Consider the following 14,426-nt stretch of genomic DNA (forward strand, 5'->3'; position numbering starts at 1 on the left):
CAATGCAAACTAAGCACAAATTAAAATCATTTACCGATATTCTGGAACGGGTAATCCCTGAGCAGCGCACGGCATTTCTACCAAATCCCCTTCGTTCGCTTCCACAAGAGGTCGGCTGTCTGCTAGACGCGGAGGCACTGTGTTTTGAGGGTCTGAAATCAAATTATGATTACTATTTAGTTCATTATTGAAGCACACTAATTCCTAATGGCTGTCTAACAATCAGTAATACACTCACCAGCCAAAAAATAAGAAATTATGTGTGATAGGGCCGCCTTTTGCTCGAATTACAGCTGCACATGTCGTTGCATAGATTCCGCTAGCTGTATGAGGGAGTCTTAACTCTAGATTTGACCAGTCTTCCATCAGGTTATTTATCGGATACTTTACTGTGATCAGTAGAGAACTGCGAAGCCGAACTACCCTTTCCAACGCATCCCAGGCATTCTCATTTAGACTCAGATCTAGAGAATTAAGTGGCTAGAAGAGATACTGGAAATCTTGGGAATGTTCCTTGAATCATTCCGATATAATTTTTGCACAGTGGTTAGCTTTGTTGTCATCTTGAAAGAATTCATCGCAATCCGGGTAAAAATGAAGCGTTGCAGGGTGAAGTTGGTCCGATACGACAGAAAGATATTCATGGGAAGTAAACACGACCTTCTAACGGCATAAGCGGACCCGTTTGTAACAACAGAACATACACCATTCCATGATACAAACTTGAGTCACTTGAGTAGGGTAACACGAGACAGTCTGATGCATGGCTCCATGAGGTTCACGTCACACTTTCACCCTACCATTGGAGAAAAAAGCATAAATCCAGACACACTGCATACCGCAGTCCAGTCTTAGTTGGCGGTACCACTCCAGTCGAATCTTTCGATTTTCCAAAATCGAAAATAATTCCAAATTCTTCTGCTTCCACCGCATGCTTGGTTGGAAATGGAGTTTTCTTTACCTAAATTCAATAATTTGCTACACAATGGACTTTTATTGTGACGCGCAATTCGCTTAAATTCCTGCGGTCTTCTTCGTGAAGTTCAGCTTTCTGCCTCATTTATTCCTTTTCGAGCTACATTCTTCCTTCGTCTTCCACTTATTATATATTTTCGAGATGGTTTCCTTCGACACACCAGTGATTTCCTTTGTTTTGTCACCAGTGGCTCCTGCTAAACGTACTCCAACAATAAGAGCTTTCCGAAAATCGGAAAGATCACCTGTCTTTCCCAGATCGGATCGACTAAGATGCCTCAAGAAAGCCAAAAGTATAAGCCTACGTCACAACTTAAATTTGCATACTGTTCGTTTAATTATCTGTTGACACCAGTTGCAAAAGGTATTTAATTTTTTGGTCGGCGAGTGTAGCTAACGTGTGACTGAATAATAAAATCACTCTCATCTAAATTCACTCCTAAATTTTCAATAGGGTGAACCTTGGTCTTGTACTCACCGTCCAAGTAATACCAATTCCCACCCATGGACTCCATCAGGAAAGAGTCCAAGGCATTCAAAAATTTAATATTCCAGAATTTATTTATATATTGTATTGCTTTTTAATAAATAAAAAGACTTATTTTTATTTATTTTAAAAAAACATCATTGTACTCGGTTGCAAAATGTAGTTCTCCCAGTGATTCTAAAAGGTAAGATATTACACTCCTCGAAGATGCGTAAGTTGTCTTAAATAATTCCTATCTGCGATGAATTTTATTTTAAAAAAATGTGAAAAAATTCTTTAATTGAATTGTAACTAATAAAAATTTAATAATATTTTAAATTTTTTAATTACTAAACATAGATTTATTCAGATACCTTTTCCTATTTTTACCTGCTGGGACAAAATTGTCCCTACTCTATCATAATTGTTATTTTGCAAAATTTTCGTGATTCTAAAAAAGTTAAGGATTTATAGCCCTCACAAATAATTCTTTTAAATAATTCCTATGTGTGATTTTTATTTAAAAATTGTAATTAAAAATAAAAGTGATTAATGAAAGGCTGTTCTAAACGCGAATTTATTTAGACACATTTACTCCTTTTTTTTTTTTCAAGATGGCGATTCTTAGATGTAAACCGAACATATACTAAAGTACAAATATCTATCATGACATTTTTTTCTATTTTTTTCTAGCCCCCTTGGGGGCAGAATTCGCTGGTCTCCAATTTATTAGAGACAGGATTTTCACCTGCTCGTACCCAGATTTGGGCTTTCTGGGTACGGGAACTGCTGACATCCACTATCTCCAATGGATGCGCGATTCTTTGTGGTCTTCACCACCGTACGTGAATATAGGAGACTGCTGTACCCATAAGACTTGCTCTTCTTCCTATGGGTGCTTGTAATAATACATTTAATTTAGTACGTGTATAGTTGTGGCCCACCTCCTCGTGGCGTGGACGGGTACTGGGAAGCAGGGCCGACCGGACTAGTCGGGTAGGTAAAGTGCCTGCCTGGCAACCCAAAGGTCGCGGGTTCGAATCCCGCCTCGGGCTTGAATCAGAGTAAATGCAAAACCTTTGGGAGGTGCATTATCGCCACAGAAGCCGATGCGCCAATAACAAAAAAAAAAAAAAAAAAAAAAAAAAAATGGGAAATGAATTAATGGCCACAAACAATTAGACAACACAAAATACACACATGCTGAAACGTTCTCACTTCTGGCCATTGTACAGAGTTCTGTATGTCATCACAGAGAACCATGGCGGAATGGAACTAACGTTTAAGGGCCGCCCTACATAAGGCACAACACATGCCCACATATCATGACAATTCAAGTGTTCACTTAAATATTGGGCTTCGAACTGCATAATACTTTTTTTTTTAGATCTAGCACTTTCTGAAATGTAGTACACGAACTCTACATATTATTTTTCTAACGTATCGCTTGCATTTTGACTGTGGCTTACTTTTTGTGTGTTTGTGAATGCAAGACGAAATATGTCAGAACATGCATGGTTTCGCATAGTACTTGATACTCAGGTAGACGTTAAAAGGGAAAAGAGGCTTTGTATGAATGAGATAATTAACCTATGGCAAACGAGATGGGATACTGGAACATCGGGAAGGGTGGCAAAGCTATTTCTTCCTGAGGTGACGTTTCTCCTAGATAAAAAAAAAGTGGCTAAATGGTTTACGCCTGGGTTGGAGTTGCTATATATAATAACAGGCCATGGCTCATTGAATGGGAAACTATTTCCTAGGATTAACAAATACTGAATTGTGTTTATGTAAAGCCAAGGAAAATTGGCTTCACATTAATGTAGTTTCCATGACAGTGCGCGAGCTATAATTAGTGACTTCCTTGTGAATGTGATTCCTGGACAGGAGTGTCATCCTTTGATAGAATTAGATAAACTTCAGCTATTACAAACGTTTGCTAAAACCGCATTCGATCTGAGAAGAAGTAGGCTTACACAATTAAGAACTGGTTCAACTTCGGTAAACTCTGATTAATTTGGTCTTTGTAATAAACTGAGACCTTAGGCGTCCCATCCCGTGGTGTGGATGAGTATCTGGAAGCAGCTTTCCCGGTGATTGCTCCTTCTGCGTAATCAGGAGGCCAGCAGAGCACAGCATGCATAAAATGCACAAACATTACACCTACACGCCTGGCTTATTTTACAGTCTGTTAAAACCCACAGTTATACGAGGCGAATTTGAACTGATGTTCTAGGAGCCTCCCTAACAACACATGTCCACATGTTAAGGATAACTTTAACTCTAAAACAAAGTTACAATAACAGTTTTTCTAAAAACGTATCGCTTGCATTTTGACTGCGGCTTACCTCTGAGTGTTTGTGAATGCAAACTTATTTTGCAATCACGTCTCATATGCTTGTACAATGAAAAAGTAAATGCGTTCTGTTTCTATTAGCAACTAAGCAAATGATTAATGCAGCAAATACAAGATTCAAACTGAGAAATGTTACATTTTTTATGAATCCTCTCCTTTATCTTTATTTATTTTTCATTTTTATAAAGAATGCTTATTTAAATAATCATTAATTATAACATAACATGAAATGGAAAGAGATGAAAACTCATCCTATAAAACATTCAGCACCGAATGTAAATCTGCATTTCAAGTCGCCTTTCTCTCTCTCTACTTTCAAAGCCGGCTAATGACGGTGAGCAGTTATTTTTATCAATCTAAAGTGCTCTTTTTTAGTTAAATTTTCTTCGTCAGCGTTTTTCCTTGCACTTCAATATTAGTAAGAGGAAATATGCAGTTTTCATATTTCCATCTACATATTTCCTCTTACTAATATTGAAGGCATTAGCTATTCCATCTGTTTATTTTTGGGAATGTTTCAGCAGAACGAATAATTTAGTTTTCCGATGAGCCTTTGCAGTTTTGCAGAGTTTGAGGCTACTTGGAACATTATATCCTAAAAATAAGTGTTATTTGAATTTTTATGGCAATCTCTATAAGAAATCTAGACCTGTTATTTCATCTTTCTTCTTTTTTTTCTAATTAACATTTGAGAAAAAATCTTTTCTTTAAGCTTCCATTAAGATTGTAGGATTAACCAGTAATTCGTTAAAATCTTTTCTTTAAGCTTCCATTAAGAAATATGTAGGATTAACCAGTAATTCGTTATTAATTTTGAAAACGCGGATAAGAAAATTAAAATAAACTCTATAACACTTCCGTTTCGTAGTCCATTTTAAGCTTAAAAAGCAACAAAAGGTGTGTTAATAAATTTTTATTTACTCATTATCGAAAAAAACTATGACTGTAAATTTAATAAGAGAAATTAATTATTTCAATTATATGTATATATTTTTTTATTTTAAATTTCTACGAAACAAATAAGTAGCAACGTGTTTTGAGAATTTTCATGTGATCACCAGATAATGAATCACGTGAACACCAGAGTAAAATCATGTGGTGACGTCATGGTAAAAACTTCATAGAAAAGAGCAATAATGTCAATTCATTAAAACTAAAACGGATAAGCAGGAATTTATGGTAATTAGTCTAAACGAAAGGTGAATTTATAAATACCTGTAACTACCAATCTTCCTTGGGAATCACTGAGCCTAGATTCCGATGTAAGCCGATGTCTTGTTCGGCATCTGTAGCTTGTAAAGATGTCGGCTGCCCCAACATTTCTTATATGCAATTCACCACTTGGAAAAACGCTGTACCTTCCACCTGGTGGTTAATGAAGAAGAAATATATAATCAGAAAATTTTAAATAATTTATTCGTAATAATCAACACTCAGTGCTATCGTGTTGTTGATAAATGTATTTTTGACATTTAGGTAAAATATTTGAATAGCGATTCGGCTTAATTAGTATTTTAAACAGACCTTCATACCAAAGTTAAAAAACTGCTCTAGTCAACAGACAGTATTTATATTTAATTAAAAGACTTGTTTTGAATTTAAAAAAAAAAATGTATCTTCTCATCAGATTAATGGATTAGCTAAAATAAAATTATCGCTCTTTATGGTGTTTACCCTTTTAATTAACTAATGAAATTTAGTATTAATGAGGGACTAGGCGAAAAAGATAAGATGTTTGTAGTTTGTCGCATATTGAACTATACACTGTGCTGCCACTTTATTAAGTACACCTACCTAGTAGCGTGTTGAGCCTCCTTTAGCCTTCAAAATAGTCTGAATTCGTCTAGGCATGGATTGAACAAGATGCTGAAAACGTTGTGCAGGAATGGAGTACCATGCAGACATGTGTCACGCATGTCTGCATGGTACTCCATGAGATTCGACCGAGGTGTAGGCCTGCAGCGAACAGCTCTTTCCAACTCATCCCAAAGATGTTCAATAGGATTGAGATCCGCGGACTGAGCGTGCCACTGCAGCAAAGAAAAAGTCATTGTCATGTTCCTGGAACCATTCCACAGTGATTCGGGCTTTGTGCACCGGCACATTATCCTGCTGGAAGTAACCATCTGACTGAGGATAAACTGTAAAAATGAACGGATGCACTTGGTCAGCAACGATGTTTAGGAACGATGTGGCATTCAGACGTGAATATATGGGTATCAATGGACTCAACGTGTACCAAGAAAACATTCCCCACACCATAACACTGCCCCCACCACCTTGCACAGTAGTCGTCAGACATGACGAGTCCATGGATTCACGTTGTTTTCGCCAAATGCTGATCCTTTCATTAACATGATGCACCAAGAACGTCGACTCATCAGACCAAGCAACTGTTTTCCAATCCTCGATAGTCCAGGTGCTGGTGTTGCTGTGCCCACAGGAGGCGTGCTTTCTTGTTCTTCATTGACAACAAAGGTACGCGATGTGGCCGTCGGCTGTTGTAGCCCATTCGCGACAAAGTGCGACTGATGGTCCGTTGCAATATTTTGTTCTGCGCACCAAGGTAGTATTCTGACGTAATGTGCGACATTGTGACCCGTCTGTTTGCTTGCGCAATTCTAGCCATCCTGCTCTGACCTCTCTCTCATCAACAAGTGATTTTCTTCCACAGGAGTGCCATTGAGAGGATGTTTTCTGTTCGTTGCATCATTCTCGATACACCCTTGAAACTGTGGTGCGTGAAAAGTTCAGGAGAACTGCCGTTTCAGAGATGTTTTGTCCAGCACGTCTTGCACCTACTATGCCACGTTCGAAATCGGTTAGACTACTCCTTTTCCCCATTCTTGCTACGGTTTGTACGCTTAACTGATACTAGAAAGGTTGTTCTGCTGCATTTATATCCACAACTGTGGTCATGTGACTTGCAACCATTTCTGTAGGACAAACCATTTCTGTGCACAGCAGGGGTGTACCTAATAAAGTGGCAGCACAGTATATATATCCTTACCTTACGTGTGACGACAGTGATGAGATTAATTTTTCATTCTAGTGTTGGCCAAGGAATCTTTTTTTTACAAGCCAAATTTTCAACAGAAGAAATCTTTCAACCCCAATAGCTTTAAATAAGATAAGGTGTGAGTTAATTAAAAAAACCTATAATGTAGAATTATATAAAAAATATAATAAAAGTATTTAAGGAAAATTTATAGAACCCAGGATATCTAGGAATACGTGCTGAAAACACTCTTGTGTTCAATAATGGAATAGTAATGAGAAGACTTTCTATTTTATGAAGTAGAATATAGTATGCCATTCTCTGAAATTCTCTCACTTAAATATAGTTTATATTTGCAATTCTACTTCCATTTTCTATATATCTCTCTCCTCTTATCAATCTCTCACTCTACTTGTCCCTCACAGCTTTCCTTGATTCTGGTATCGCTCTGATTCTTTGTGTTCTGCTGTTATTTTTCTGTTTTATGGTGTTCTGAGATTTTCTGAAGAGGAAACTTTCTGTGAATATTAAAATTAAATAATTTATGAACCGTAATTGCGAACGAGCTGAACACAGTAACACCTTGGAAAGTTTAAATCCATTTACACTTTAAATATTTAACTGCTCGGACATCAATATTGCATTAAGCCTTATCCGAAAGTATTTCCGCTAATTTCGAGAAGTGAGCTGCATTACGAATCCATCTGTTTCAACAGCTCGATGGGCATGTGCTAAATACATTTTCACATGAAGAGTATGTTTAGTTTTCTCGCACGCTCACATTGCTGCTATTAAGGGGACATCTCGTCCAAAAATTCGAAGATGAGCCAATAAATCAAACTTCTAGAACAAACATGAGCGCATGCAATCGGAAGTAAACTTCACCCTTTTAGCTGCTACGTCCAAAACGTTTCAAAACGTCAAGCGCACCAATGAGGGGTCCTGCACCAATACATCAATAATGTAATCTAAGAAAGCGAAGTGAAGGTTCATTAACTTGGAACGTTGCCTAATTAAGGCACGGAGGCCCCTTCAACGTGTCATTCGAGCCAGAGGTGATCTGGAGCTTGCTGAAATTCACACTGACTTGCACGCGCCACTGGTTTGTGACTAATGTAGACTAAGGCAGTTTCCTTGTCCTCCAGAACTCCATTGGTGGCACGTCAATTTACAACGCAAAAGGCTACGTTGTAGTCTTGAAGAGTACGTTATGAAAACAGTGATATCGCTGCATCTACCTAAAGAGATTGAATGCCCAGAGATAGCAACTAACCAATACTGGAAACACTGATAAGATAAAAGGAGATTAGACCTTCAGTTTCATACAGATTAGGGAAATGTATTAGTTTTCATTCTTTGAGCGATGTCTGTGACAATGAAGACTTTATGAGTGGCAGCGTGGATGGGGGATGCATGAGTGCACATCACTCTCTCTCTCTCTCTTCCCCCGAATGTCGAAACAGCTGTGCTAGCAGCGTTTAGGTGTTTAAATGCATAGTAGATTTCTCTATTTAGGTGAAGCTATGCAATGTAAAAAGATTTAACAGCTTAGGCTGCAGCGTTTAGGTGTTTAAATGCATAGTAGATTTCTCTATTTAGGTGAAGCTATGCAATGTAAAAAGATTTAACAGCTTAGGCTGCACCATGGATAACAGTATATTTGTCTTTAAGTTGAACATAAGCCCAAGCTTAGCACACAATAATTGGTGTAGATCTTCATAGAGAACAGAATGCTCAGGTGATCAACCATCTTACGCAGTGCCTTCCAACGTTATTTAATGTCAATTTCTGCATTTAAATACTCTGTCACCATGCGAATATAATATTATATAGTTTGAAATCCTTCATTATCCTCATGACTCTCGTCCTAGTTAAGCGAAATAGCCTGCCATTTGATTGGCTGCGGTCCTCCGTAACGGTGTAGTGGTTTCGCAACTTTTCACTTCTTTGGAGAGATCTGGATTCGAATCCCATAGGAGACTGGAAGAATTCTTAAAGATAAATGTCACTATGGAAGTGTTATGGTGTGAGAACACTACCATAGCGAAACAGTTTTCTTGGTATGGCACATGCGTCTCGTTATGCTGAGAGCCTGCCACCTGGAGAGCGTATCCGAACATTCTTGCGGACCAGGTTCATTCCCTTTACCCAGTCGGCAGCGGAGTTCCAAGTACTGCAATATTACAATGCCAAGGCCGACAGGGCGCAGAGTGTGTAGAAATGTTGTACGCGATACATGAATTCTATCGAGAATCTGTGAAATCATCCAGAACGACCTATCAGTAATGGGCTCGGTAATCAGCAACAGTAAATATATAACATATTTTATCTCTACCGTTTTACAGCTCAATATATGTTATATATTTACAGGAGGATTTAGAATTCTTCTGCAGAACATATTGGGTGTGTTATGATCAATAATAAAGACAACAATTCTTATGAATGTTCATCCTTTTTCTCTAATAAAAAAAAATCCATAAAAATTCAGATAATACAAATTCGTTTGCACAAATATACTTAAAATTAAATAACCTCAACGTAGAAATAATTATTTATATTTTCGCTGTTATTTTTTATATGATACATACATTATACGCGTACAAAGGATAGCAATACCTTATAATATTTATTTTACTATATATCAGTAATTTATTTTCTGTAAGGAAAGGAAGATAAATTATTCAAATATGAGCATCCGTGAATAATATATATCTATCTGTTTGAAGTAACGCAGCTGAATCACATTTGTAAACGAACAGGGACAATAGAATATTGGGCTTTAAGATTGTTTAATATTAGCTGATTACTCTGGACATATAGAAGAGCCCGTTTCTTGTCCTGGTAATCTAATTTACAGCCAAAATGAAGTTCGTATGTTTTCTTTAATGTAGCGTTATAGAATGTCTGTGAGATTTAATTATGCAATCAACGTACACATAACAAAAGCCATCTGGTGAACTAATGCACTGACATGACATTTTAAAAGCCCGTTCAACTGCAATCGATATCAAAAACTATAACAAGAGCACAAGTTTACGATGTCACAATTACAACTGACCTATCTGGAAGGTTTGTTTATATATCCGTTTAATATGACCAGAAACTGGCCGCTGCAGAAAGTTCAAAAAAGCTCTCCACCTCAGAATTTCTCAATCAGCAGTCCAACAAATGTGAATAGATCTAATCTATATATGTGAAAACTAAACTATGAAATATCTTGCGAACCGAGAGTGGTAGGAAAACGCGGGCTATAGATTTTAAATCAAGGTTAAAAAATACGCTAATCCACCATATTTCTACTAAAAATGTCATTGTTGTTTGCTGTTTTAATCTTATAGATTACAAGCTCTGTATACATAAAATTATCTGTTAACCGAGTTTGTTGCTTCGAAATATTAATTCTATTAAAGTGTTTTGCTACTTTTTTTAGTATTTCTAGTGTTGAAACATTTCTCCAAATGAGATAATAGAGTGTATCCATGAAATATTCATAATAAAAACTTCGAAACTCCAAACATAAACAATAAAAGAAACTACAGTGAGCGGGATTATCAATCTCATCCTACTCTGACCAACTATTTCTGAACAGCTTTCCACGAAATCGGAAGACAAGAGAAGCATAACGGCTGACAAAATAAGGAAAGGAAGGTATAGATTGCAAGAGCTAGTGTGTGCGGAAAAAAGACGTCCCCAGAGATTGGGAGGAGGGTTCTAGCAATCTTGTGGTACACGGAATCATGAAATTTTGATGAAATCCTAGAATCAACTGAGTTTCTTTTCATCTCTTTCCACGGAAAAAGAAAAACGAACAATCGGCGTGTCATTTCTCCGTAAATCGCCTTAGAAAGCACCAAAATGGTGTGTCACAAGAAAATATTAATTCGGATATCACAGTAGATGCGGATCGACACGAGAGGGAGCTGTCGAAGCAACAGGTAAAGTGAAAGCAATATAAACATGCTTTGCGGTTAACATGCTAATGCACTCATTATCGAACTAAGTATAGCCCTTATGTTAATTGAGGGAACGTAAACCTTTGATTTATCAGTCTAACACATTGAAGAAGCCCTCAGTTTAAATCTTAAACATCAAAATATGTTGTTTTTGAAAGTAGATATAAAGTTACTGATAATATAATTCTGCATAATCATACGTTTTAATATTTTTCAGAATCATGTTATAATTTTTGTTATACATAATGAATAGTAAATATATATACATCACAATATATTTATATTTATTCTGCTTCTTAGAAAATTTAAGATTTCTTTGAACACCTTATTTCATTTGATATCAGCAAAAATTATTCATTTACTCTTCCACTTGGCATGCGTTGAGTCTCTATTTAGATCACTTCTTGCATTATTATTAATATCTTGAATCTTGAATCTTGCATATTGAATCTTGCATATCTTGAAAGCCTGTGTTTTCCTTTAGGTATTGGAGCCATTCTCGTTTGGGTCTTCCTGGTGGTCTCTTATCTCCAATTCTTCCGGTCAGTACTACATTAGGCAGCCTGTATTGTTTCATCCGGTTCACATGTCAAAACCACTGATGTTGTTTTTTGTAGATCTGCTCTATTATGCTGCATTCAAAATTTAGATCTTTTCTTACTTGTTCACAAGTTTTATGTTCTCTTCAATTTGTTTTATTGATTTTCCTTAGATATCTCATTTCAAATGACATTATTTTTTGCCTTTCTTTCTTATTTATTCTCCAATTCTCTGATCCATAAGTTGCTGTGGGTATGATGACAGTTTCATGTAATTTAATTTTTAGACTATTTGAGATTTTATTGCTCTCCCATATGTTTTTGAGTTTGTTGATGTTTGTCCATCCGATGTTCAGTCTGCGAATAATTTGGTCAATATTACTTAGGTTTCCGGTTATTAGAAATCCCATGTATACAAATTTTTGTACTTGTTCTATTTGTTGATTTTGGATGTTTATGTTTACATCTTCTATGTTTTTTTTTCCGATTTGCATTACTTTGGTTTTATTTATATTAATATTAATTCCATAATTGTTTCTTGTTTTATCGATGTTTGTTAATATTTCTCTTAGTTGTTCTTTAGTTTCTGTTAAAATCACAATATCATCTGCATATTGTATGTGGTTTATATTTTTTCCATTTATTATTATGCCTCTTTTTTCTTTAATTGATTTCATTAGTTCTTCTAGGTAGATATTAAATAGATATGGAGATAAAGGACATCCTTGAATGACTCCTTTCTCTATTTCAAATTTTCTCTGTTTACAGAGTCAAATGCCTGCTTGAAATCGATGAAGCACAGATAAAGAGGTTTCTTCTTATTCCAATACTTTTCTGCAATGATGTTTAGTGTGAATATTTGGTCTATTGTTTATCTTCCTTTTCTAAATCCTGCTTGTTCTTCCCCTATTCTTTCTTCATATGTTTTAAGTATCCTATTTTGTAAGATCCTTATAAATATTTTATATATATGGTTTAAAAGGGTAATGGGTCTATAATTCCGACAATTTTCTCTATCTCCTTTTTTGTGTATAGGTACTATTATTCCACTTTTCCAGTCTTCTGGTATATCATGTAAATAAAATTAGATTAAACAATTGTGCAAGGTGTTTTAGCATTGCATCGCCTCCGAATTTCCATATTTCTACTTGGATACCATCATTTCCGGGTGCCTTGTCATTCTTCATTTGGCTAATTGCTTTCTGAACTCCTTCTTTTGTTATCAAGAGTGCTTTATCTCTTCTGTTATCTAAGGCAAGAGTGCTTTTTCCTTCCCCTTTGAACAGGGTTTGGTAATATTCTTTCCATATTTTTTTATGGACTACGGACAGTTCCTGTGGTGGTTACTAGATACACAGAGAATGATTGCGATTAGTCAGATAACACAGTAGGAGAAGCGTCAACCGAAGAACTTTACTTATGATATACATATGAAGTAGTTAATTTATGATTAATACTATTAATGATGAATTACACTGATTAATGTAAGTTTAAAGACAATGACAAAGTTCATATAAAAAGGAATCTAAAGTTAGGTTTTGTGGTTGTAGAAATTTGTACTACTGCGGATAATAGAGCAAAATAATGCATCATTTTTGTTGTTTATAATAAAAGTTTGTTTGCTATTTCTTTAGCGGTTCCATTTTTTGAAAACATTTATATTTTCAGTTAATATTGTGTATCACTGTCTAGGAACTCCTTTTCAGTTTTTCAACTCACGTAGTGGATAGTTTTCCACGTTTTTGTCACTGCTCGATGTCCACAATTTTTATCATCAGTTTCATTCAACCACAGAAAACCAAGTTTAAAGATTTTTTTTTTCAAACATGTTTGATTTCTTTCTTCATTTTTCTTTCTTTTTTTTCCTCCTGAGAACTGCTGTGCTCAATGATTTTTCAGTGAGACACTCCAGGTGATGCTGAGTCGTATATATTTTCCAGTTGGATAAGCAGCTCGCTTTAGTGGTTTTGGTTGCACTCATCGGAATATATCTTATCGATTTCGTAGCGTTTGGGGTATAATCTCACACCACTTTTAGCTAAGCAATATCCGATATGTACAAATTGATTTTATTATCCTGTGACGTAAAATAAACTGGGTAAATGCGCTGACAGAAATCTATGCGTCCTAGAGTATTCTAAATAAGTAGAATATAGTATTTCAATGAATTAAAATATAATATTTCAATTAACTGGAACAAAACTAGATCTTACAAATTCTAATTAATTTGTAAGATCTAATAAAATACGATCCATACCATCGAATTTAGTTTTTGGTACCTAATGACATTAAAATAAACTTCCTGAAGGGAGTAGGTTACAAAGATCCAACATTTTTTTTCCAGTAACCATGATAATACAATAGTTTGCAGTATTGTAAGTGCTATGAAACAAAAAAGGAACACGAAATTATAACTGAACACTTTCTCATTTCGAAAGTGTAAAATAACTAATAATATTTTAGAATTTTCAAAGTTATTTGATTTGATTTCATGCAGTAGGAGCATGATAAAGAGGACCCACGTAATTCTTCCTATCAACGGATAGGAAACAGTGTAAAGTGAAGTAAAGTGTAAAGTGTGTTTAGGGTCAAGCGGCACCAGGGGTTTCCCCCATCTCCGCGTAGGTTACATTGTATGTGAACCAGTTTACTGGAAAAGCCAGAGATTTAAAAGTGTATGGACTTTGTATATGTGTGATGCCTTGTACCGTTGTTCATCTGGTCATTTAGCCGCCAGACCTCTACTGAGGCCCGACGTTGCCCCACTTTCGCCCCGTGGAGGCAGACCAGGTATCCACTTGAATATAGTTCACTCTGGCAGGTCCTGCCACCTAATTTCCTGAGATTTCAGTGGCTAGGACCTAAAAAAAAAATAAAAATAAAATAAATAAAATAAAAAATAAAAATAAAATAAATAAAATAAAAAATAAAAATAAAATAAAAAAAAAATAAAATAAATAAATAAAATAAAATAAAAATAAATAAAAATAAATAAATAAAAATGTGATCACGTTGAGGAGGAAGTGCTAGGAGGTCAAAAGAAATGTTGGGCGAAATTGATTTTCACTTGTGGAATTTAGATTGTGTGGGGCGTTCACTAGCGTGCAGGTAGAGTGGGGAGGGAGACTGAAGACTGGGG

General features: G+C 35.8%; 1 protein-coding gene across 1 annotated transcript in view; it reads right to left on the reverse strand.

Moving 5' to 3' along the window:
- LOC150077950 (cell adhesion molecule Dscam1-like) overlaps positions 1–14,426 on the reverse strand; it is a 167,381-nt gene that overhangs the window by 77,071 nt on the left and 75,884 nt on the right. Inside the window, exons 4-5 of the mRNA XM_090385369.1 lie at positions 5,013–5,162; positions 35–152 (exon numbers count right to left, since the gene is read on the reverse strand). Coding sequence (XP_090241495.1) covers positions 35–152; positions 5,013–5,162 — 268 coding nt within the window. The remainder of the gene's footprint in view (positions 1–34; positions 153–5,012; positions 5,163–14,426) is intronic.

The sequence above is a fragment of the Mastigoproctus giganteus genome, chromosome 11 (genome assembly GCF_048544385.1).
Source record: "Mastigoproctus giganteus isolate SK-2022 chromosome 11, ASM4854438v1, whole genome shotgun sequence".
Lineage (NCBI taxonomy): Eukaryota > Metazoa > Arthropoda > Arachnida > Uropygi > Thelyphonidae > Mastigoproctus > Mastigoproctus giganteus.